Source organism: Canis lupus, chromosome 11 (assembly GCF_011100685.1).
Source record: "Canis lupus familiaris isolate Mischka breed German Shepherd chromosome 11, alternate assembly UU_Cfam_GSD_1.0, whole genome shotgun sequence".
In the NCBI taxonomy this organism is placed as follows: domain Eukaryota; kingdom Metazoa; phylum Chordata; class Mammalia; order Carnivora; family Canidae; genus Canis; species Canis lupus.
In genome coordinates, this window is record NC_049232.1 from 53,304,069 (window position 1) to 53,330,364 (window position 26,296).

Sequence of the window (26,296 nt, forward strand, 5' to 3'; positions counted from 1 at the left end):
CCATGCCCTCCGGTGAAGGCGCACCCAGACGGAAAACCGAGGCCCTTACGTTGTGGGGCCTCGGGAGGCCCAGACCCGCTCTGCGGTGCCCTCCCAGGCCCAGCCCTTCCGGGGGGCGCGGGGCCTGTCGGAGCGCCACTGCGCGCTCCCGCCGCGCCCGGCCCCGCCCCCCGCGCGCCCCCGCGCGCCCCGCCCCTTCCGGTCCGGGAAGGTTTGATTTCCTTGGCGGGCGGAAGCGGCCGGAACCCGGCAATTCCAAAGCTTCCCAGGGGCTCTGGGCGCTTGCTTCTCGGCTCGGGACCGCTGGCCCGCTCCGGTGTGCTTCTGCCCGGCCCCGCCCCTCCCGGTCCTCCGCCCCTCTCAGGTCAGTGTCTCCGCCGTGGGTGAGGGCCGGGGTCCCGGCTGTAACGCGGCGCGGGGGACCTGGAGGATTTCTCCGGAGCCCCACCTTGCGAGCCCACTTCCCGGATGATCTAGTCGGGCTTCCCGACCCCCGGTTTTCTCCTCTGTAAGTGGGGATAATGATCGTCTCTAACTCGGAGTTATTGATGAGGCGCAGGCAAAGCGTTTGCCACTAAGGGGACTTGGAGAGTCGTGAGTTCCCACATTACACGTGTCCGTGACCCTGTCTCCGCGGAAGAAGGTGAAGGAAGGGTAAGGGTTCCAAGTTATTTCTGTTCTTACAGCGCAGTGCACTGGGGCAGTGCAGTTCAAGAGGAAACGTGTTATGTTGTTACCGCCCCCTTTTCAGAGTCCGGATCCTTCTTCCCCCTTCACTGTCCCGAAGTAGTGGCTTAAGAAGGCTCACGCTAAAAGGGACATGCCCTGACTGCCAAAGCAGTAAAAGGAGCAGTACCCCCAAGAAACCAGCGGGAAAAAGGGACACTCCCAAAGGAGAGCATCCCAAGAAAGCGATCAGTCCTATAGCACCTAGGATGAGTAATTGTTCCTGAACCTCACCTCTGATGTTTCTGTTTGGTAGTGGGATGGGGCCGGGGGGGGGGGGGGGGGGGGGGAGTGGCGGCGGGTTTGAGAGGTCCCTGGAGTTTTGCTTGGAAGTCAGTGTGCCCCAACTTTCTTGTTCATGTTTTGGTTTCTGCTTCCCATGTTTGGGGAGAAATCAGAAAGTCCCTTACTGCATCATCACTGGGCTTGTTTCACCAGCGGATCTGCCTTTCTTATCTACTGTGGACCAGCCAGATGAGCAGATGAATCTCTTAACGCCTTTAGGAATGAATGCCTCTTCGTTGGTGCTCCTAGAATCCTCTGTGAGGCAGAAGGACAGGATGTTAATTAAATGTATCAATTACAAGGCCACATTATATACCATTCGGTATTCTACTTCTTATTTGAAATATCCTCAGCATAGTATCTTAACCAAGCTCATCGATGAGGTAAATGTATTACCCCGCAGGTAATAGCATAGCCCGGATAATATCATTAGTAAGAAATTGCCTCCAATTTGTTGCCCTTCTATAAAATTTGGTGATAAACCTTTTGTTACCTAAGCAGTTGCCCCAGAGAAGTTCAAGATACTAAATGTATATGCCTCCAATTCTTCTATATGGTCACACTGAGAACGACATTCAGGTATCTAAGTGGGGCCTAGTTTTCTTCAACATTATCCACAGTGGAGAGGCTGCCTTCCACAATGATCATATATCTTTTTTTTTTTTTTTTTAAGATTTTATTTATTTATTCGAGAGAGAGAGAGAGAGAGAGGCAGAGACACAGGCAGAGGGAGCCTGATGTGGGAGTCAATCCCAGGTCTCCAGGATCAAGCCCTGGGTGGAAGGCAGCACTAAACTGCTAGGCCCCCCGGGCTGCCCTCAATATCTTTTTTAAGCAGCTACACAGTTAGGTTACTCCAGCCCCATCCTTCCTATGTTCTATACTTCCAAAGTCTAGAGGATAAACAGAGCACTTAAGAATATTTAGAACTAGCTCCACAAAAGCCAAGTAAAATCTGCTGTCATTTGTACCAGTTTGCAATGCAAACTTTCTACAGTAGCAAAAACGATGGTTACTGGATTCAGTAGATTTGATTGAGGCCCACATTTGTATTACTCGTCCAAAAATATGGTGTAATTTGAGGATGGGGGGGGGGGATGTAGATAAAGAGAAGCAAGAGAAAGAAAAGGTGCTTGTCTTATATTGGCGTAAGTTGATCTTTGCTAGTTGACTTGGGGCTGTGACCTGGAAGTTCAAAACTCATTTGTGTTAATTGTGAATTCTTATATCTCTCATCTGGGGAAGTGAATTCCAAGGTCATACAAAAGGTTGTCTCCTTTTGAATGTGTCAACAGAGTTCAATCTTTTGCATGGAATTTAAACATGTGCACTTGGCAATTAGGATTCTTATATTTTGCGAGGCCTCTGTCAATTTCCATCTCATGGTTTTTAAGCTTTGAAATGTCTTTTTGTGTTTCCTCTTTAGCCTCTGTGTTCTGAATACCCCAATACCCCAATACTGCCTAAGCTGGGGCTTTGCTCTCTAATGAACCTGATAGCCTACTTTTTTTTTTGGATAGCCTACTTTTTAAAAAGATTTTATTTATTTATTCATGAGAGAGAGAGAGACAGACAGACACAGGCAGAGGGAGAAGCAGGCTCCATGCAGGGAGCCCAATGTGGGACTCAATCCCGGGTCTCCAGGATCAGGCCCTGGGCTGAAGGCGGCGCTAAACCACTGAACCACCCGGGCTGCCCAGCTTTAAGCATTTTAAAAGGAGATTTAAGAGAATATTTGAAAAAATATTGTTTGTAGCTCTTGCGCTTTTGATTATTTCATTCAGATTCAGTTTTTTTCTCTACCTCAATTTAAGATGATACCTCATCCTCACTGTACTCAGGATCTCTCCTTTTACTTTGTCTTTTTTTTTTCTTTAAATAAACTCACTGCACTCCTTTTTTAAAAAGTTTTATTTATTCATTCATGAGAGACACACACACACAGAGGCAGAGACACAGGCAGAGGACGCAGAGGAAGAAGCAGGATCTCTGTGTAGAGCCCGATGTGGGACTCCATCCCAGGACCCCGGGATCACGACCTGAGCCAAACGCAGATGCTCAACCACTGGGCCACCCAGGCGTCCCAACTCCCTGCACTCCTGAAGTGGAACTTGCATTTTAGATCTTCCAAAGTCATGACCGTTTTTAAGGCTTTGTAATGTGCTGGCTACTCAATTCTGGATGAGACCGGATGAGGAACAGAGTGAACATGGTGCTGGCCACTCATCATTTTGTGGCGGCTTTGCTAGAACTCTGCCTGTGGGTGAAGGGAGACTGTCAGGTTTCTAGAAATGAGCACTAATACCAGACTTCTACTACTGAGAGTCAGTGATCAAGATGTATGAGCTTTGCCCTTTCCACCTGGAACTTCGCTTCCGAAGCCCCAATTGGATATGCATGTACTCACTTAATTTTTCAAAATGTTAGAGAGAATGGGGTCTGAGGATCCTGGCCTGTTTTGCCATAGCTAGTCCGCTGCTAGGTCACCAGGGGAGATCTGTGCACAGGGGTCAGGTTGGGCAAAGGAGAATTTCGTTACTACCCAGGTATTGGCCTCAAACTCCTTTGTGAACTCTAGGGTCCTGATATGCTGTGCTGGATTATATGGGAGATTATTTGTGCCTGACTCAGTGACCTTCACTTGCCTGGGCTTCCTGCTTCCTGCTTGGCTTTCTAAGGGGTGTTGGGGCCTCTCTTCCCAAGGTTGAAATCCCCCAGTCCTGTCCTTCCACACTAGCCTCTGGGAAGGAGAGCGTCTTAGAGGAGCCATTCCTGTGTGGGTTCACAGATCTTTCACCTCATGTCTATCCATAAAGAAAGCTCCACTTTGCAGTACTGAGACTCAAGCTGTAGGACTTGACCTATGTATGAACACTTTTAGAAAACTTTAGAAATCTACTCCCTAGAAACTTTCTTTTACTCGTTTTACTTTTTTCTTCTTTCTTGGCTTCCATGAAACTATATTCTTCTAATTCTTTCTTTTCTTTTTCCTTTCTGCCTTTTTCCACTCCTGGCTATAGGCCTGGTATGGGCAAGACTTTAGCTGTCTACATTTTAAAGATTTGTCTTTCACTTTTAAGTCTTTATACAAACTATAATTGATTTTGTGTGTAATATGAGAGAGAGAGAGAACACCAATATTCTTTTTTTCCATGTGGCTCATCTGTTGTCTCAGCTTCAAATCTGCATTTCCAGTTGATGGTACCTCTAAAAGCAGTTTTAGTTCAGTACATGTTGACTTTTTTCCCTTGGGATCTTTGCACCTAAATTCCCTCTTTTTAGAATATCCTTCCTCTCCTTTATGGGTTCACAACTTCTGTTGAGGCCTACTGAACAAAGACCATTAAGAAATAATACTCCCTAGGAACCGAAAAGGGGCTTATAGGATTTGAGCTTGTGCTGGTGATTTTAAGAAAGGATTAGGGAAGCAAGGACCAGTTTTAGAATGAATACTGTCAAAAAGCTGTGGCCGTTCAGCAGGTGGGTGTCTTAAGGAAGCAGGAGGTGGGAGGATATTGGTGAGAAAATAGTGGTGAGTCTAAGTAAGGATCATTATCATTTTTCAAAAAATATTTTATTTGTTTATAAGAGACACAGAGAGAGAGGCAGAGACATAGGCAGGGGGAGAAGCAGGCTCCCCGTGGAGAGCCACATGGGACTCGATCCCAGGACCCCGGGATCACGACCTGAGCCAAAGGCAGATGCCCAACTGCTGAGCCACCCAGGTGCCCCAGGATCATTATCATTTTAACAGTTCCTCCAATTTCATTACCTGAGGTTGATTTTCTTTTTCTCACTTTTCAACCTTTAAATTGGATCTTGGCTTAAACAGTATTTTCTCAGCAACCCATTCTGACCACTATTGCCTATTTCTTTCCCAGTATTTATGATAGCTTTTAATTATGTATTATCTGTTTATTTGCTTTTTGTCTTCTCTGCTAGAATGTAAGATTCATGAGGGTAGGGACTGCATTTCTTCTCTGTTTTAGAGTTAGTGTAAAATGCAGGTCTGATACATTGTAGGTGTTCAGTAAACACATCTGTATGATAAGTGAATAAAAGAAAATCAGGGTTGACAGTGATTGCACTAGCACTTCTGCCCTATATACTGCTAATCTCTAGTTAAACAGCATATCCTCCACAAATAAGATAAAGCTGATACATAAGCTGTGTGATCTTATGTATCATGTACACAACAGGGCCCTACTCATCCCCATGATTTTTTTTTTTTTAAGATTTTATTTATTTATTCATGAGAGACACAGAGAGAGAGAGAGAGAGGCAGAAACATAGGCAGAGGGGGAAGCAGGCTCCGTGCAGGGAGCCTGACACGGGACTCGATCCTGGGACCCCAGGACTGTGCCCTGAGCCGAAGGCAACACCCAAACACTGAGCCACCCAGGTGTCTCCATCCCCATGATTTTTTGTAATTCTACTTAATTTTAAAACTGACAAAAATCAAACCAGATCTACCTAAGACCTTTTTATTTTTAAATTTTTTTCCTAAGATCTTTTTACAACTAACTTATATGTATATGCATATATATATTTTATCTTTTTTTATATTTTATCTTTTTTTTAAAAATTTTTTATTTATTTATGATAGTCACACAGAGAGAGAGAGAGAGGCAGAGACATAGGCAGAGGGAGAAGCAGGCTCCATGCACCGGGAGCCCGACGTGGGATTCGATCCCGGGTCTCCAGGATCGCGCCCTGGGCCAAAGGCAGGCGCCAAACCGCTGCGCCACCCAGGGATTCCCTATAATTTTCTTAATAACATTTCTTCTCTAGCTTACTTTATTGTAAGAATTAAGTATATAATACATATAGGATATAAAATAAGTGTTAATTGACTATGTTATTGATGAGGCTTCCTGTCAACAGTAGGCTGTTAAGTTTTGGGGGAGTCAAAAGTTCTATGTGGATTTTTGACTGTGCAAGGGAGTCCAATGCCCTTAACTCCTGCATTGTTCAAGAATCAACTGTGTATGTAACACATATAAGTTGTGGAGCATAGTAATAAAATATGTAACTCATTGTATGTTTCTTAAAATTGTATATCATTGAAATCTTAATTTGCATTTCCCTGATGACTAATAAAATTGAACATTTTTTTATTGGTAACTTGTGTTTCTTTATGAAATGCCTTTTAATTTCATTTGCTTTTTTCTTTTGGGTTGTCTCTATATTTTATATAGTATATTCTGGATAAAAATCCATGGTTTATAAATGTTACAAATATTTCTCACATTTATGGTTTTCTTTTTTTTAAGGATATCTTTAGACATGTAAAAGTTCTTAATTTTAATGTTTAATGTATTTTTTTATTCTTTAAATTTTTTTAAAGGTTTATCTTTCAAATATAAGTCTTTCCTGGATCTGAAGTTGACTTTTACATATGGTAGGAGATAGGGATCCAGTTTTTTTTTTTTTTTTTTTTTTAACCATATAGCTAATCAGTTTTTTTGGTATCATTTATATGTCTGTGACATATTTATATGTGCACTTATGAGAGTGGAGGAGATAATCTCATAGTAGTTCATTTTTTGATCATGTACTATTTCTGTCTTATAGGTTCTTTTTGTAATTTTGTATAAACCTCCAGGAGGACTATGAAAGATTATGATGAACTTCTCAAATACTATGAATTATATGAAACTATTGGGACAGGTAATTTTTTTTTTTTTCTTGGAAGCAGAGGACAGATCAACTGTTTGAGAATATAGTGTATTTGGGAAGTCATGAGCTTTTCAGTTTAATTTTAAAATTCTTCAACCTACTTTAGAAAGAAAAAGTGGAACAAGAGAGAGGAGAGTAGGGGCACCTGGCTGGCTTAGTGATTGAGAGAGTCTGTCTTTGGCTTAGGTTGTGATCCTGGGGTCCTGGGATTGAATCCCCGCATGGGCTCCCCACAGGGAGCCTGCTTCTCCCTCTGCCTGTGTCTCTGCCTCTCTCTGTGTCTCTCATGAATAAATAAATAAGATATTTAAAAAAAGAAAAGAAAAAAAAAGAAAGAGGGGAGTAGTAGGAGAGGCCTTATAGGTCATTTCATTTAGAATGAAAGTCACTAGAGAGTTTTGAGCCAAGGAGTGATCTATCTGACCTTTGTTTTTAAGGATCACTCTGGCTGCTTAGTTGTGAAAAACTTGGGCTGGGAAAGGCAGGAGCAGAAGCAGAGAGGTGTTAGGTGGTTATTGCAATGATTCAGGTGAGTGATACGGGAGATAATGGTGACTTGAATGAGGGTGATAGCAGTGAATATAGTGAATGGGATTCTGTACGTGTCTGTGTATTTTAACTTATTGAGGTACAACACAATACAATATGCAAAGTACACTCATCTCCATGGAGTTTTATGTATATGTTCCCTGTTCAGATCAAGACAGAACTTTTCCAGTCAGTACCTGCTTCTTTTCCCCCAAGGTAACAACTGATATGTTTTGAAGACAGAACCAATGGGATTTGTTTTTGTTTTTATTTTTTCAAATTTTATTTATTTATTCATGAGAGACACACACAGAGAGACAGAGACACAGGCAGAGGGAGAAGCAGGCTCTCTGTGGAGAGCCCGATGTGGGACTTGATCCTGGGACCCTGGGAACACGACTTGAGCCCAGGGAGGACGTTCAACAGCTGAGCCACCCAGGCATCCCTTTGTTTTCGTTTTGTTTTTTAATTTTTATTTATTTATTTATTTTAAGATTTTATTTATTTATTTATTCATGAGAGACACACACGCAGAGAGACAGAGAGAGAGAGAGAGAGAGAGAGAGAGAGAGAGGCAGAGACACAGGCAGTGGGAGAAGCAGGCTCCATGCAGGGAGCCCGACATGGGACTCGATCCCCGGTCTCCAGGATCACACCCTGGGCTGCAGGAGGCACTAAACCGCTGTGTCACTGGGGCTGCCCTGTTTTTGTTTTTAAAGATTTTATTTATTCATGAAAGACAGAGAGAGGCAGAGACATGGGCAGAGGGAGAAGCAGGCTCCCTGCGGGGAGCCCATGCAGAACTCCATCCCAGGACCCCGGGATCACAACCTAAGCCCAGGGCAGACGCTTAACTACTGAGCCACCCAGGTGCCCCAGAATCAATGGGATTTGTTGATGGGTTGGATATGGAGTGTGAGATAAAGGAGAAGGGCTCAAGATTTTTGGGAAATGTTGAGTTGCCATTTACTGAGATGGGGAAGACCATAGCTTCTTTTTAGAAATGTTAAGTTGGCAATTTCTTTTAGATACTGATGTGTGGACATTTATCTACCTTTTGATACAGTTTTGAAACAATATCCTGCTTCTGATCCAGTTTTAGAACTGAGTGGAAAACAAAAACGAAAACTGAGTGGATGTTTCCTACTGTCTTTTTCTCAGCAACTTTATATTCTAGTGGTGTAAATTATAAAGCAAAAAAATTTTTTTAAAGATTTTTATTTATTCATTCATGAGAGACAGAGAGAGAGAGACAGAGAGAGAGACACAGGCAGAGGGAGAAGCAGGCTCCATGCAGGGTTCCTGATGGCGGGATGCGGGACTCGATCCTGGGACGCCAGGATCACACCCCAGGCCGAAGGCAGCTGCCAAACCATGGAGCCACCCGGTGATCCCCAATTATAAAGCAAATTTAATTGCAATGTTAATTATGAAGCAGATTTCTAAGTAGTGAATTGGTTTCCTGTTTCTTCAATCTGAAGTTAAAGATATGGGATGCCTGGGTGGCTTTCGGCTCAGGACGTGATCCTGGAGTTCTGGGATCAAGACCCCCCATCGGACTCCCTGCATGGAGTCTGCTTCTCCCTCTCTGCCTATGTCTCTGCCTCTCTGTTTCTGTGTCTCTCATGAATAAATAAATTAAAAATAAATAAATAAAGTTAAAGATACTATCATGGTAAAAAAAATCTTCATCTAGATATTGAATGAGGAGAGGTTAGGGTCATGGCTAGCACTTTAGAAGCAATAGGAAGAAAGAACCACAAATTTCCAGGAGGATATGGATTGATAGAGCTTCTTAAAAGCATATGGCGGAAAAAAAAAAAAAGGCAAATGGCAGGGGTGCCTGTCTGACTCAGCTGGAGTGTGAAACTCTTGATCTCAGGATTGTAAGTTTTAGTCTCTCGTTGGGTATAGAGATTACTTAAAATCTTAAAAAAAGTAAAAGCATGTGGAAAGGTATTTGTGCCTGAGTCCTTGGGTTGCTCTGATGATGATTTTAGGTTACTCTTACTTATCTCTTCATAATACGTTTTCTTATATTCAGGTGGCTTTGCAAAGGTCAAACTTGCCTGCCACATCCTTACTGGAGAAATGGTAGCTATAAAAATCATGGATAAAAATGCACTAGGGGTAAGTTTAAAATTATTTTCAAAATATGTATAGATTAGTTTTGTAAATTCAAACCTGAATTTGCTCAAATGTTCTGGTTACTACTTTTATGAGAATACTTTTTCTATAGTTTTCTCTTTTTTGGCTTGTTTTTAAAATTGTCCCATGGAAAAGTTGAAAGATGGAGACAGTGAAGACCTGTGTGTTTTTCACTCACATCACCAGTTTTTAGCTCCACATGCTTCTAAGGGACACTGATATGGCTTAAATGGCAGCACAGGTGTGTCTCTGTTATTTTCCTTGCTTGGAATGCTAACCCTCTAAGGGAGTCTGAGATTGTTTTGATTTTTCTGGACCTTGTACTACTGACCCACATCAAATTACTCTTTCATAAAAGAGTTCATAAAAGAGGGTTTCATAAAACCTTCAAGGCTTTTTTTAAATATCCATACAGATAATTTTTGTTATATCCTTGTGTACTTTTGAACAGTTTGTTTTGAGGCCATTGGTTGCTTTTGCTACTCAGCAATAAAGTTGTTGCTCTCAATGCTTGGTGCACTTCCCAAATAGGTTTATTGTTCATGTAATGTGTTTTGTCACAGAGTGATTTGCCTCGGATCAAAACGGAGATTGAGGCTTTGAAGAACCTGCGACATCAGCATATATGTCAACTCTACCACGTGCTAGAGACAGCCAACAAAATATTCATGGTTCTTGAGGTTAGTAGTATGGTCTAGAGACCTAAACGTATTTGGTCTCCGTCTTAGTCCACTGGGCTGCTATAACAAATATCACAGGCTGCGGAGCCTAGGAGCAATAGAAGTTTATTTTTTACAGTTCTGGAGGCTGGGGATTCCAAGATCAAGGCGCTGGCATGGTCAAGTGAGGACCCTTCTGGTTGATGGCTGGTGCCTTCTTGCTGTGTCCTTCATGGTAGAGGGGCCGAGGGATCTCTCTGGAATCTCATTTCTTTTCTTTTCTTTTCTTTTTTTTTTTTTTTTATGATAGGCACACAGTGAGAGAGAGAGAGAGAGGCAGAGACACAGACAGAGGGAGAAGCAGGTTCCATGCACCGGGAGCCTGACGTGGGATTCGATCCTGGGTCTCCAGGATCGCGCCCTAGGTCAAAGGCAGGCGCCAAACCGCTGCGCCACCCAGGGATCCCTGGAATCTCATTTATAAGAGCATTAATTCCATTAAGGAGAGCTTCACCCTCATATCCCAGACACTTCCCAAAGGCTCCACCTCCTAGTACCATTATCTTTTGGGGGTTAGGATTTCGCCATATCAATTTTGGGGGAAATCAAATATTCAGACCATTTCTGTATACTCTATCAATAGTTAAGTGAAAAGTGTGTTTCACTTGAAAGATTATAATAAATATTAAGTGGCTTATGTGTTTGAGTTCTGTCTATAATAATTTAGATTGAGTAGACATATATAAGTTGGAAATTCATTGTAAACGCACACTTTCTAAGACACTTTTTTTTTTTTTTAAGATTTCATCTATTTATTCATGAGAGACATAGAGAGAAGCTAAGACATAGGCAGAGGGAGAAGCAGCTCCCCACAGGAAGCTCGATGTGGGACTTGATCCCGAGACCCCTGGGATCACACCCTGAGCCAAAGGCAGATGTTCAACCACTGAGCCACTCAGGCATCCCTTTAAGACACTCCTAATGGGATTAGGATTAATGAACAGAATGTTAGAATTTGTTCCTAGAGGGAAGGATCCACTCCAGTTTTATATGGCATATTAGTCTAGAGCTGCCAGAACAAACTACCACAAACTTGGTGGTTTATTTATTTATTTTTTTAAACTTGGTGGTTTAAAACAACAGAAAATTTTTTTTTTTTTTTTAAACAACAGAAAAATTTATTATCTCACTTCTGGAAGCTAGAAGTCTGAAATCAAGGTGTGGGTAAAGTTGGTTTCTTCTGGAGACTCTGTTCCGTGCTTCCTACCTAGTTTCTGACAGTTATTGATAGTCTCTCATTCCTTAGCTTGTAGCACTCCCGTCTCTATCTCTGTCTCTCAATGACTGACTGACTGACTGATTTATTTATTTATTTATTTATTTATTTATTTATTTATTTATTTGAGATAGAGAGAGAGAGAGAGAGAGAGAGAGAGGTAGAGACAGAGGCAGAGGGAGAAACAGGCTCCACGTAGGGAACCTGAGAGAGAGAGAGAGAGAGAGAGAGAGAGGTAGAGACAGAGGCAGAGGGAGAAACAGGCTCCACGTAGGGAACCTGATGTGGGACTCAATCCCAGGTCTCCAGGATCACAGCCCGGGCTGACGGTGGCACTAAACCGCTAAGCCACCTGGGCTGCCCTAAATGACATATTCTTATCTGTGTGTCTGTGTCTTTGTCCAAATTTCCATCTTCATGTAATATCATAGTCTTGAATTAGGGTCCACTCTGATCCAGTACAACTTCATCTGGACTTGATTACATCTACAAAGATCATTTTTTAAAAGATTTTCTTTTATTTCTCTTATTCATGAGATACACACACACACACAGGCAGAGACACAGACAGAAGTAGGCTCCATGCAGGGAGACCAATGGGAGACTCGATCCTGGTTCTTCAGTATCACGCCCTGAGCCAAAGGCAGACACTCAACCGCTCAGCCACCCAGGCATCCCACATATACGAAGATCTAAATAAGGTTATGTTCATTGGTACCAGATGTTAGGTCTTACACATATCTTTTTGGGGGACACAGTTCAACTCACAGTCCATAGGTAGTCTTCTTCAATACATGTGTTAAATGAATCAGACCTTTCAAATTTTAGCTGTCCTTTTTGGCCCAAAATGTAAAGTCTTTAGAACTTCCATCATTCATCTCTTGTTTCATTTTCTTTAGTCTCAGCCAGTTAATTTGTAACTGTATATCATTTTTATAGATTAGCTCTGTTTCGAGGGATCCCTGGGTGGCACAGCGGTTTAGCGCCTGCCTTTGGCCCAGGGCGTGATCCTGGAGACCCGGGATCGAATCCCACGTCGGGCTCCCGGTGCATGGAGCCTGCTTCTCCCTCTGCCTATGTCTCTGCCTCTCTCTCTCTCTGACTATCATAAATAAATAAAAATTAAAAAAAAAAGATTAGCTCTGTTTCGAAAGCACATTTAAAAATTTGTAATGTTGGGGTGCCTGCATGGCTTAGTTGAATAATCCCAGGACCCTGAGATCTTGACCTGAGTCAAAGTCAGATGCTTAACCAACTGAGCCACCTAGGCACCCCAGGAATATATAATAAAAGGAAAACTCTCTCTTCCATATCCCAGTCCTCCAGTTCCCTTTCCTCTGACTCAGTCACTTTTCTTGTGTTTCTTATAGATTTTCCATGTACGGTTAATCCTGAACAACATGGGTTTGAACTGCATGGGCCCATTTATACACAAATTCCTTCTTTCCCTTCCTTCCTTCCTTCCTTGCTTCCTTGCTTCCTTCCTTCAAAGGGTGGGGTGGGGCATGGAGAGGCAGAGGGAGAGGAAGATTCTTAAGCAGGCTCCACACCCAGCATGACCTGAGCTGAAATGCAGAGTGGGATGCTTCACTGACTGAGCCACCCAGGAGCCTCCACAGATTGCTAAAAAAAAAAAAAAAATTAATTAATCAACCAATTTATTTATTTATTTATTCATTCATTCATCTATCTATATTCATTCATTCATTCATTCATTCGAGACACAGAGAAACAGAGACATAGGCAGAGGGAGAGAAGCAGGCTTCCTACAGGGAACCTGATGCTGGACTTGGTCCTGGGATCATGATCTGAGCCAAAGGCAGACACTCAACCACTGAGCCACCCAGGCGCCCTCCCACAGATTTTTTTGCAGTGCAGTACTGTAAATGTATTTTCTTGAAAGATTTTATTTATTTGAGAGTGATGAAAGAGTGAGTGAGAGCAAGCAGGAGCAGGGGGAGAGGGAGAAGCAGGCTCTCTGCTGAGAAGGGAGTCTAATGTGAGGGCCTGATCCTGGGATTCTGGGATCATGACCCAAGTAGAAGGTAGATGCCCAGCCAACTGAGCCACTCAGGCGCCCCTATATTTTCTTTTTTTTTTTTAAATTTTTTTTTAAAATTTTTATTTATTTATGATAATCACAGAGAGAGAGAGAGAGAGAGAGAGAGGCAGAGACACAGGCAGAGGGAGAAGCAGGCTCCATGCACCGGGAGCCCGACGTGGGATTCGATCCCGGGTCTCCAGGATCGCGCCCTGGGCCAAAGGCAGGTGCCAAACCGCTGCGCCACCCAGGGATCCCTATATTTTCTTTTTCTTATGATTTTCTTTTTTTCTAGCTTACTTTATTGTACGAATACAGTATATAATACACAAAACACACAAAAGATGTGTTAATTGACAGTTTATGTTATTGGTAAGGCTTTTGGTCAACAGTAGGCTGTTTATAGTTAAACTTCGGGGAGGGTCAAAAGTTATATGCAGATTTCAAAAAATTAAAAATAGAATTACCATATGATCAGTAATTCCACTACTGATTACCCAAAGAATATGAAAACACTAATTTGAAAAGATATATGTACTCCAATGTTTATTGCAACATTAATTATAATAGCCAAATTATGGTAGCAGCATTGATAAATGATTTTTTTTTTAAAGATTTTATTTATTTATTCATGATAGTCACAGAGAGAGAGAGAGAGAGAGAGAGAGAGAGAGGCAGAGACACAGGCAGAGGGAGAAGCAGGCTCCATGCAGGGAGCCCGATGTGGGATTCGATCCGGGATCTCCAGGATCGCGCCCTGGGCCAAAGGCAGGCACCAAACCGCTGTGCCACCCAGGGATCCCCCCCCCCCTTTTTTTTTTTTTTTTAAAGATGATAAATGATTGGATAAAGAAGACACACACACATACACACACACAGAGGAATATTACTCAGCCATAAAATATAATGAAATCTTGTCATTTGCTACAACATAGATGGAGTTAGAGAGTAGTATGCTAAGTGAAGTAAGTCAGAGAAAGACAAATACCATATGATTTCACTCATATGTGGAATTTAAGAGACAAATGAACAGAAAATGAGACAAACCAAAAACACTCTTAACTATGGAGAACAAACTGATGGTTACCAGAAGGGAGGTAGGTGAGGGGATGGGTGGAATAGGCAAAGGAGTTTAAGAGTATACTTTTCCTGGGATGCCTGGGTGGCTCAGGGGTTGAGCATCTGCCTTTGGCTCAGGGTGATCCCGGAGTCCTCCGATCAAGTCCCACATCAGGATCCTTGCATGGAGCCTACTTCTCCCTCTGCCTTGTCTCTCTCTCTCTCTCTCTCTCTCTCTCTCTCTCTCTCTCTCTCTCTCAGTTTCTCATGAATAAATAAGATGATTTTTATCCAAGACCAATTTTTTGAAAATATTTAATTTATTTATTCATCAGAGACACCGAGAGAGAGGTAGACACAGATAGAGGGAGAAACAGGTTCCATGCAGGGAGCCTGATGCGGGACTTGATCCCAGGACTCCAGGATCATGCCCTGGGCCAAAGGCAGGCTCTAAACCACTGAGAAATCCAGGGATCCCCAAATAAAATCTTAAAAAAAAAAAAAAAAGTATACTTGTCCTGATGGGCACCGAGTAATGTATTGAATTATTGAATCGTTATATTGTACACCTGAAACTAATAAAACACTATGCTAACTATATTGGAATTAAGATAAAAAAAACATTATATGCAGATTTTCAACTGTCAGGGTGGTTGGCACTCTTAACCCATGTGTTCAAGGGTCAATTGTACTTAAATCCCTGCATATATCTTTTTTTTTTTTTTAATTTTTATTTATTCATGATAGGCACACAGTGAGAGAGAGAGAGAGGCAGAGACACAGGCAGAGGGAGAAGCAGGCTCCATGCACCGGGAGCCTGACGTGGGATTCGATCCCGGATCTCCAGGATCGCGCCCTGGGCCAAAGGCAGGCGCCAAACCACTGCACCACCCAGAGATCCCCCTGCATATATCTTATATGCTTGTGTGTGTATACATATGTTTGCATATATTTATGTATAAATATATATAAATATGCATGTGACATATTAGTTTCTGTCACACAAATGGTCACCTACTATAATGTTCTGTACCTTTTTTCCCCTGGCACTTAATATTTTAGCTTGGAGACCATTTATGTACATTCATAGAGGTTTTTAATGTTTTTATTTCACTTTGTTTTGCATTTCTTTATTTGAGAATATAAAATAGGCTCTTTTCTTTGTGTAAATCTTACTGGATAGCATTTTTAAAAATTAACTATTGAGGCATCTGGCTGGCTTACTCATTATACCACGTGACTCTCGATCTTAAGGTTGTGAGTTCAAGCCCTCCACGGGGTGTAGAGATTATTTAAATAAGTAGAACTTTATTTATTAAAAAAAAAGATTTTATTTAGTTATTCATCAGAGACACAGAGAGAGGCAGAGACATAGGCAGAGAAAGAAGCAGGCTCCATGCAGGGAGCCTGACGTGGGACTCAATCCTGGGACTCTAGGATCACGCCCTGAGCCAAAGGCAGATGCTCAACCACTGAGCCACCCAGGCGCCCCTTCCTGACCCTTTGAAGTTAATCCCTATAATCCCACCTGCCCACTACTCTTTTCAGTGATTAATGGTTTCATTTTTTGTCACTAGATTAATGTTACCTATGAAGATTTTTGTGTTTGGTGTCTTTTGTTCAGCATACAAGTCAGTACATCAGTGTATACTGTTTTATCCCTTGCTATTTTCACTTAATACTGGAGATTGTTTTATTTATTTATTTTTTAACATTTTAAAAAATTTATTTATTTGAAAGAGAGCAAGCAGGGGGAGAAGCAGAGGGAGAGAAAAAGGGAGAAACGGACTCTCCACCGAATAGGGAGCCTGATGTGGGGCTCAATCCCAGGACCCTGGGATCATGTTCTGAGCTGAAGGCAGACGCTTAACTGACTGAGCCACCCAGCCACTCTGCCATGCCCTCCCACACATTTTAAGCATATGACATTAAAAAAAAATTTTTTTTAGGTGAATGACACTTTATTTTTTCTTAAAGATTTTATTTATTTACTTGAGAGAGAGTGAGCAAGAGAGAGCGTGAGCATAGAGGGAGAAGCAGACCTCCGCTGAGCAAGGAGCCTGATTTGGGGCTCAGAGCCAGGACCCTGAGATCATGACCTGAGCTGAAATCAAGAGTCCGATGCCTTTTTTTTTTTTTTGAAGATTTTATTTATTTATTCATGAGAAACAGAGGCAGAGACATAGGCAGAGGCAGAAGCAGGGTCCCTGAGGGGAGCCTGATGCGGGACTCAATCTCAGGACTCTGGGATCACGACCTGAGCCAAAGGCAGACGCTCAACCACTGAGCCACCCAGGTGCCCCAAGAGCCCGAGGCTTAACTGACTGAACCACCCAAGCACCACTGGAGTTTGTTTTATATCAGTTTGTGAAGAGCTCTTCCTTTTTTTTTTTTTTTTTTTTTTTAAGTGGCTGTGTAGAATTTTATTCTATTTTATTTTATTGTATTTAAAAAAACATTTTTTAAAGATTTTATTTATTTATTCATGAGAGACACACAGAGAGAGAGAGGCACAGATACAGGCAGAGGGAGAGGCAGGCTCCATGCAGGGAGCCCGACATGGGACTCGATCACGGGTCTCCAGGATCACACCCTGGGCTGAAGGCGGTGCTAAACTGCTGAGCCACCCAGGCTGCCCTTAAAAACATTTTTTTGAAGATTCTTTAATTTATTCATTTGAGAGAGAGTGTGGGAGTAAGAATACAAGCAGGTGGGAGGGTCAGAGGGAGAGGGAGAAACAGACTCCCCATTGAGAAAGGCGCCGCATGCGGGGCTGCATCCTAGGACCCCGGGATCATGACTTGAACCAAAGGCAGATATTTAACTGACTGAGCCACCCAGGAGCCCCTAGAATTCTATTTTATAATGAAATTTAAATAGTGTGAGCATATTTGGGTTGTTTCCAGGCTTTGTTGTTACAAACAATACTGTTACAGTGAATGATCTTGAAAGTGTATTTTTTTTGACGTTAGGGTATATCTATAGGAATGTTTTCTAAGTGTGGAACTATGAGGTCAAAGGCTATAGTTATCTGTGATTTGAATTGATGTTGCTGGGAAACCTGGGTGGCTCAGTGGTTGAGCATCTGCCTTCAGCTCAGGTTGTGATCCTGGGATCCCAGGATCGAGTCCCACATTGGGCTCCCCGCAGGGAGCCTGCTTTTCCCTCTACCTATGTCTCTGCCTCTCTCTGTGTGTCTCATGAATAAATAAATAAGATCTTTAAAAAATAACTGATATTGCTAAGGTGAAATGGAATATTGAATGAAAACCCCAGTCTACAGAAAAGCGCAGGCACTCTTGAGAAAAAGGAATGGAAAGCCTTATATATTCTGGTCCTATTCTCCTGCAGCTTCTTAGGAACCTCTGTAGAACTGGGCTCCTTAAGGTACAGACTGAAGAATTTGTGGTCTCCAGGGTAGAAAAGCAATAATTGCTGCTGGGGGCTGCCTGGCTGCCTCTATTGGTAGTGTATGACTCTTATCTCAGGGTTGTGAGTTCGAGTCCCAATCAGGTGTAGAGATCACTTAAAAATAAATTCCTTAAAAAATTATTTATTTATTTATTTATTTAAACATTTTTTTTTTTTTTTAAGATTTTATTTATTCATGAGAGACAGAGGGAGAGAGAGAGGCAGAGACACAGGCAGAGGGAGAAGCAGGCTCCATGCAGGGAGCCCGATGTGGGACTCGATCCCGGGACTCCAGGATCATGCCCTGGGCTGAAGGCAGGCGCTAAACCGCTGAGCCACCCAGGGATCCCCAAATCCTTAAAAAAATTTTTAAGAAAATACTACTAGGTTTTTTTGTTTGTCATTTTAGGGAATTACATTAAATATGAATGCATTAAGAAAAGAATGGGTTTTGGGGTTTCTGGGTGGCTCAGTTGATTGGATATCTGACTCTTGATTTTAGTTCAAGTCATGATCTGCACTCAGTGGGGAGTCTGCTAGAGATTCTCTCTCCCTCTCTCTCTGCCCCCCCACCCCTCCTCTCGTGCTCTCACTCTTTCTGGAATAAATAAATCTTTTTAAAAAAAAATCACAGTGTTAGTTGGTTTTACTACTACTTACTGGTCATAAAACTGCTTGAGACCAAGAGCTATTGTTCTCAAAAAAAAAAAAAAAAAAAAAAAAGAGCTATTCTCTTTCCTGCAGTAATTGTTGATTTGTTTGATCCTTAGAGTATATTTCCCTGGTTTCCCTTTGGCTTTTAGTTGAATTAATATTATTGCTGAGTTAAGTATAATTTTCTGTTTTAATTCCTCTGAAGTGATTTTCCTAGGTAGTAACAATATCTGTGTCTTTGTTGATACTGAAGTACTGCCCTGGAGGAGAGCTCTTTGACTACATAATTTCCCAGGATCGCCTGTCCGAGGAGGAGACTCGAGTTGTCTTTCGTCAGATACTTTCTGCTGTTGCTTACGTACACAGCCAGGGCTATGCTCATAGGGACCTCAAACCAGTAAGTGACTGTTACAGATACTCTCCTGAGAGTTCAACACCATTTACCAGTAATTACTGGTTTTCCAAGTGTTCTTTTTGTTTATGATCTAGCTTGCCTTCTTTTTTTGTTTCACTCATAATGGATCACTTTTTTCCCCCTTTTTTCTTTTGACTGAAGTAGGCTTTTTTGGATGTACTTGATTATTGGCATTCTGTGTATTTGTCAGTTATGCACAGCATTATGAATATCTTTGTAATCAGCTGGGGAATATAAACCTCAGGATTTTATCTCTTGGAAAGAAGAGTTTCGAGTATTTTCTTTGAGAGTATTGTCATTAAATACTTTCCCTTCAGTACTCTTCCTGACCTCATTTTCCTTTAATTTTATTTCCATTATGCTTCAGAAGGGAACAATTCAATGGAATAAACAGACTCTAATTTTCAAGAACAGAATAAAAATGTGAATACTCCTACATTTGTAGGCTCTGACTACTATGTATGATGGTGAACATAGATTTTATGTTACTTGATATTAGAGTCAGGGAGCTAGAATTGATTGACAAAATATGGCAATGTTACTATCCTCTTCCCCCTGTTTATGCCCAGCCCTTTTATTTCAGTTCATTCTTTTGATTTGGCACACATTGTGTTTGCTTGTAGTTGAACTTCAGAGCACCAAGGAGAAAATGGTTTATGCTAAAGTGTCTTGAGGGGAAGCAGGATATTTATCAACATTCCTCCTCTTTCCCCTTCTATACTTCTTGTCATTTCATTCTTTTTAAATTATTTTCATTCTATTGTTCCCAGGCTGTTTAATATAAACAATCTTAAATCTTTATTGGTTTTGCTGCTACCTGGACTACATCACACAGAACCTCCAGCAGCAGTGTCTGCAGACAGAAAATGTACCTGTGACAAAGGGTTTTAGGAGAGTGGAAAATGCTTATCATGTGGAAGCAGAGCTCTGCAGTACATTTACTGAATTTAGAAAAATGCAAAATATTTGTAACTTTCTTGTTGAAAAGCTAGATAGCTCTGTTGTCATCAGCCAACCCCAGTTCTGTTATACTCCAGGTTCTGTTGAGAATCTAAGATGGCAAGCTTGTTTTGTTGTGAACGTGTGATGCAAAGCTCAAGTCTATAACCTTATTGACCAAATTCTGGGAAAGTCTTTATTCATCAAAAAAAGAAACAAAAGAATGGGAAGGCTGAATAGATGATCCCAGTCATCCAGATTCTCAAGTTCATTAACTGTACAACAAAAAAATCACAGTGCAAAAATATATGCTGCTTCAAAAGTATTTATAACTCTTGAAATAAAAAGAAAAGAGAAGGAAAAAAAATCTCTGAAATTCCAACCAAAATATATTGTGTTTGCATCCTTTTGTTTTTTTATACTTTGTATAATGTTTGCTTTTGTCCCGAATATATATACTGTATAGTATATAAAGTGTTTCTTCCTCCAAAATCTGTCAATCTTTGAATAAGTTCCTACTGAATACCTACATTTACTTTCTATATTTAAAAGCTTACTATGGGAAATACTCTGGAAATAAATGTCTTATATGTGAAAAAAAATCTTACTTATTTAGAAATTGTTTTTGGAAATGGCTAGAGGTAGGATGTGATATAAGGAAATCAATACACAGTTAATGAAAATATCTTTGTTTCCCAGGAAAATTTGTTGTTTGATGAATATCATAAATTAAAGCTGATTGACTTTGGTCTCTGTGCAAAACCCAAGGTAAGTGGAGAAATCAAAATGCATTTATTTCCTTTGTAAATGCACCTCTTAGTATGTTATCTTGTAATGACAGCCTTTACTGAGCCTGGGTGCATCCATTAAGAGCGTTAAATTTCATCCCTTCTAGAAGTTCTCTGGATGGTTCTAATATGTAGCCAAGATTGAGAACCACTGCTCTAGGTCCAGGGTTGGTCCTGCTGATGACCCCATGGGTGTGCTGTGAGAGAATTTGCAGTGCTGAGGTGACGTGAGGTCATTAACAACATGAATGCTGAATTGATCATGTGTTTGCAGTTTGAGTATGTTGCCACTAGATGATGCTTTTGTTCATTTAAATAGAGTTTTGGGAATTTAGTACAAATCTTTCTTTGTTTATCCAAATGGTTATATAACTAGCAGTTACATTTTGAGAGACAATCCCCTTTCCTTATAAAAGAAGAAGGAAGAAGTCCATATACACTTTTAAATTTATACTGTTACATATTTCCTTAATTTGTACTCCATAGTTTTAAGTACTGGTGTTCTCCAGCATACCTTGAGGTGACTTTGAACTTTCCAGCTGCGCTGTCTGCAGAGCTCCTGTGTGGCTGCCTGTTGGAGGCTTCCTCCTGAGTTCTCTAATGATGGCACTCACAGTCTCTAAAATGAGCTGTCTACACTCATTAAGAATGTTGAAATTGCAGACCTGTCTCAACCCTTTGTAGTCCCAGGATTATTTCCTGCCCCAATCAAAATTAGCTAAATGCAAAGGGAAGCAGATTTTGCCCCTTTAGCGGAATGTTTGATTCTATCTGATTTTCCTCCCCTTCCCTTGGCTCTTCAGAGATTGTCAATGGATCCTTGTGTCTGGGAGCCAAATGCTATAAGGCATTTTTTTTGATCGGCAGCCATATAAAGATAAAACATACTTTAAGCAGATAAACTGGTTTAAGTCATGTTCTCCACAGGAGGCAGTGGAGAAGGTTTGTGACAGACTCCATTAGCTTTTATTTATGACTGCCACAGATTCGACCCACACAGACACCATCTAAAAAAAGCAGGGTTGGCTGGGAGAAGATTGCCTCCGCTTTCTGCTGAGGAGTTCACTTCTGGGCATGTGGTTGCAGTTGTAAATGAATTTTCACAATTTCCCAAGTCGTTTGCAAGTTGTAAGACTATACAAGTGCTGGGAAGTTGTATCATTTTCATTATGTCTCAATATGTCTGTGGGAGAGCAGAGGATGTTGAACAGATTCCTCATTTTCACAGGTCTGGAAGTTCAGGCTGTGATTTGTGTTATAGCAGGGTCTAGAAAACTGACTCCTGAGGCTCTGTTCTATGCAGCAGACTCCTTTCTAAGGAAAGAGAAGCTTCTGAATTTGTAAAGATTTGGTATTAGAGATAGGGTCTAGGAAAGAAATACTGCTTTTTCTTTGAGTACTTGGGGGTGGGAAGACATGGGTGCTTGGATGCCTGCTAAGCTGATTATTGTGTGAATGGATGTCTAGGAAAGTATGAGCCTGACTTGACTAAGCTAAGGAGCAAAGGATTTTGTTCATGCCAGGTTGTAGTGGTATTGGAAATCCAGAGAAGAGGGAACTGCATGTGCATGCATGCATATAGCCAGGGTATTGGGTTGGCTGCAGAGTCTTTTATTATTTGGGCTAATTCTTTGTCTAGCTTCTTTTTGCTTGTGCTGAAAGAATGTTTATCAAAGTTTTAATTTTTTTAAAAGATTTTATTTATTAAAAAAAAGATTTTATTTATTTAGTCACAAGAGACACACACACACAGAGGCAGAGACATAGGCAGAGGCAGGAGAAGCAGCCTCCATGCAGGGAGCCTGATGTGAGACTTAATCCTGGGACTCCAGGATCATGGCCTGAGCTGAAGGCAGATGCTCAACCACTGAGCCACCCAGGCATCCCAAGGTTTTAATTTCTTAAGGGCTGTAATTAATAAGTCTTTTGTTCTTTCTTATTGGCAGGGTAACAAGGACTACCATCTGCAGACGTGCTGTGGGAGTCTTGCTTATGCAGCACCTGAATTAATACAAGGCAAATCCTATCTGGGATCAGAGGTAATCATTCATTGATTAATTCAGTATATAATCAATATATATTTATTGGTGACCTGTAGTGAGTCAGGCATTGTGCATTGGGGATATTACAATAAGGCAAGAAATGATCTTGTTTATCAAAGAGTTCAGTCTATTAGGGGAGTAAGATATAAAGTAATGCATGAGATGAATAACTTACAATAAATGTAATAATACATAGAATACTTATAAAGCAAGGATACTCTTCTGGTGTCCTTGTGTTGGTTGCTTTTGTGTTAAACAGTACCATAGCTTAAGGTGGTTAGTCCTGCCAGGTAGAGTGCAAAGTCAGAGTTGTAGGCTCAGTTTTTAGAGATACTGGTTAGCTCTGAGAAAACTTGTACTTTGTTCATAGCCAACTAACTATGTGAGGCTAGCAGTCCTGTGTCAGAGGCCCAGGCTCAGAAGGCCTGGAATTGCTTGTTTTACTTACTGTTAGCTACTACAAGCTAGTCAGTGCTTTCCATTCTCCGGAGTACTAATTTTGCTGATACTACTATCCTAAGGCAAACAAGGTTTAGTTATCAAAAGGTCAGGAAATGCTGGATTAAACAGTTTTCTTTAGTTCAGGACATCTCCACATCTTTAATATATTCTTGTACAGTGTTGTCCTTTGAGAGAGGAGCATCACAGAGAGCAGCTGGTCTTGATTTGCCTTGCCTACAGAGTCCACCTTTTATGTGGAGCATCTTTTGGAGCTAGTGTTATGTTAGAGAAACTTTGAGATACGCCCATTTACTTAATTTATAACAAGAGAAGATGGGAACTGACTTCTTTCTGGTGTCTATTTAGATATAGAACTTATAGAATAGTTGAAAATATGGAATGAGGAACTTCTGTATACATTTAGTCATATTCATAATTGTTTACATTTTTTCTTATAATTGCTTGCTCATTCTCTGTATATGTGCATATTCTTTTTTTGAACCAATCAAGAGTAAGTTTTAGACATCATATCCCTTTATCATTAAATACTATGTATATTTTGTAAAACAAGGACCTCCTTTTTTATGCCCATACTTTAGTTTTCAAAATCAGGGAGTTTAACATCGATACAACTTATTTAATCCATAATTCATATTCCCATGCTGATAATCATATTACTAATGTTCTTAGTTGTATTTTCCCTCCAGTCCAGCATTCAGTTCAGGATCATGTATTGCATTTAGTTGTCGTCTAAATGGTCTTCTTTAATCTAGAAGAATTCCTTAACCTTCCTTTATCTTCTTTGACCTTGACATTTTTTTATTGGTAAAGATTTTATTTGTTTATTTACGAGGGACACAGAGAGGCAGAGACATAGGCAGAGGGAAAAGCAGGCCCCCTTGTGGGGAGCCCAATGTGGGACTTGATCCCAGGACCCGAGGACCCTGGGATCTTGACCTGAGCCAAAGGCAGACCTGAGCCAAAGGCAGATGCTTGGCCACTGAGCCACTCAGGTGCCCTGACCTTGACATTTTTGAGGTAACCTCTTATTTTGTAGAAAGTCCCTCAATTTGAATTTGTATGATGCCTATGATTAGATTTAGGTTATGCATTTTTGGCAGATATAGCACAAAGGTAATGTTGAGGCCTTCTCAGTTAGTTGTAGGAAAAGGAACAAACTTCTACTGAGCATTTAACGTAGTTCTGGAGTCATACTAGGTCCTTTTCAATTGTGGTAAAAATACATATAATGTAAGATTTACCATTTTTTTTTTAAACCAAACCATTTTTAAAAAAAGATTTTATTTATTTATTTGACAGAGAGCAAGAGCATAAGCAGGGGGAGCAGCAGAAGGGGAAGGAGAAGCAGGCTCCCCACTGAGCAGGGAGCTCGATGCAGGGCTCTATCCCAGGATCCCAAGATCATGACCTGACCTGAAGGCAGACACATAACTGACTGAGCCACCCAGGCACCCCTATCTTAACCATTTTTAAGTGTACAGTTTTTTTTTTTTTTTTTAAGTGTACAGTTCAGTAATGTTAGGCACATTCATATTGTTGTGCAAACAATCCCCAGAGCTCTTTTCATTTTGCAAAATGAAACTCTCTATCCATTAAATAATTACTCTCTATTCCTCCCTCCTCCCACTGCTGGCAACTACCCTTCCACTTACAGTTTTTATGAACTTGACTACTCTAGGTACCTTATATGTTGGAGTCATACAGTATTTGTCTTTTTGGGACTAATTTCACTTAGCATAATGTCTTCAAGGCTTATCTCTATTGTGGCATGTGTCAGAATTTTTTCATTTTTAGGGGTGCCTGGGTGGCTTGGTTAAATGTCTGCCTTTGGCTTGGGTTGTAATCCTAGAGTCTCAGATCGAGCCTGTGGTAGGCTCCTTGCTCAGAGGCTCCTTGCCTCTTCCTCTGCCTCTCTGCCCCCATCCCCACCATTCCTGCTCTTTCAGTCGCTCTTTCCCTCTCTCTAAAATGAATGAACGAATGAATGAATAAATGCCCCCCCCCTTCGTTATTGTGAATGTTGTTCATAGGAACAGAGATTTCTTTGAGTCCTTGCTTTCAGTAGTTTTAGATATTATACCCCAAAGTCGAATTGCTGGGTCATATGGTAATTGTATTTTTATTTTTTAAATTCTTATTTATTTTTTTAAGATTTTATTTATTTATTTGAGAAAGAGAGTACAAGCGAGGGGAGGGGCAGAGGGAGAGGGGGAGGGAGAAGCAGACTCCCTCTGAGCAGGGAGCTGGTCACAGGGCTCCATCCAGGACTCTGAGATCATGATCTGAACTGAAGTCAGATGCTTAAGAAACTGAGCCCCCAGGCACCCTGGTAATTCTAGATCTAATTTTTTGAGGGCCTGTCATACTGTTTTCCACAGTGGCAACATTTTATATTCCTACAACAGTGTATAGGATTTCTTAATGATGAAGTTTTGGAATATAGGTGAGGTCCAGAGCCGACAACCAAGAAAGAATTGAGACGTCTTTGGTGCAAAATGGTGGTTTTATTAAAGCACGGAGACAGGACCCTTGGCAGGTAGAGCTGCTGCCCTGGGCTTGTGCGGGACTGACTGATTATATACTTGGGAGTGGGGGAGTTAAGGAAAAAGGGAGGTTTCAAAAGGATTTTCATATGCTAAGGAGGACCTACAAGATACTGGAGGCCTTGCCATGGTCAAGTTAAAGATTGTTTTTCCCTTTAGCAGGGTATTAACATTAAGAAAACTGGAAGCTTCCTGAGGAATGTCATACATATCCCACCCTGAGTGGGGGGGGTCATTTGTGGGATATCAGCTTGCATTTTGTCCTCAGCTAGCCCTCTGTGCCCCCATCACTTAAGCTAGATAATTTTATAATTTTCATTTAAGTCCACAAAAATCCTGGGGCACCTGAGTGTTGGGACAGTCAGTTCATCTTCCGACTCTTGGTTTTCACTTAGGTAGTGATCTCTCGGTAGTGGGATCCAGCCCTGCGTCTGGGCTCCACACAGTGTGGAGTCTGCTTTAGAGTGTTTCTCCCTCTACTTCTCCCTCCCACTCTGCTCCTTCCTGATTCTGTGAGGTCACTTCTCTCTCTCTCTCTCTCAAAAACAATCTATCTTTAAATACACAAAAATCCTTTGGAATGAATTACTAATTTCATTAAGGTAAAGATGTTGAATTGAGGTTCAGAAATTAAGTGTCTT

At 41.3% G+C, this 26,296-nt stretch overlaps 1 protein-coding gene and 1 pseudogene across 8 annotated transcripts in view; both read left to right on the forward strand.

Moving 5' to 3' along the window:
- Positions 1-207: 207 nt before the first annotated feature.
- MELK (maternal embryonic leucine zipper kinase) overlaps positions 208-26,296 on the forward strand; it is a 96,619-nt gene continuing 70,530 nt past the window's right edge. For 4 of the 8 annotated variants that reach the window (XM_038552827.1, XM_038552830.1, XM_038552834.1 and 1 more), the window contains exons 1-7: positions 212-364; positions 6,586-6,681; positions 9,263-9,348; positions 9,930-10,046; positions 18,720-18,863; positions 20,520-20,588; positions 22,555-22,647. In XM_038552827.1, coding sequence (XP_038408755.1) covers positions 6,624-6,681; positions 9,263-9,348; positions 9,930-10,046; positions 18,720-18,863; positions 20,520-20,588; positions 22,555-22,647 — 567 coding nt within the window. In that variant the 5' untranslated portion in view covers positions 212-364; positions 6,586-6,623. Of the gene's footprint in view, positions 655-6,585; positions 6,682-9,262; positions 9,349-9,929; positions 10,047-18,719; positions 18,864-20,519; positions 20,589-22,554; positions 22,648-26,296 lie in introns of all 8 variants that reach the window. The other 4 variants (XM_038552828.1, XM_038552829.1, XM_038552833.1 and 1 more) reach the window with 4 other exon arrangements.
- Positions 19,693-20,286, forward strand: LOC102154797 (annotated as a pseudogene).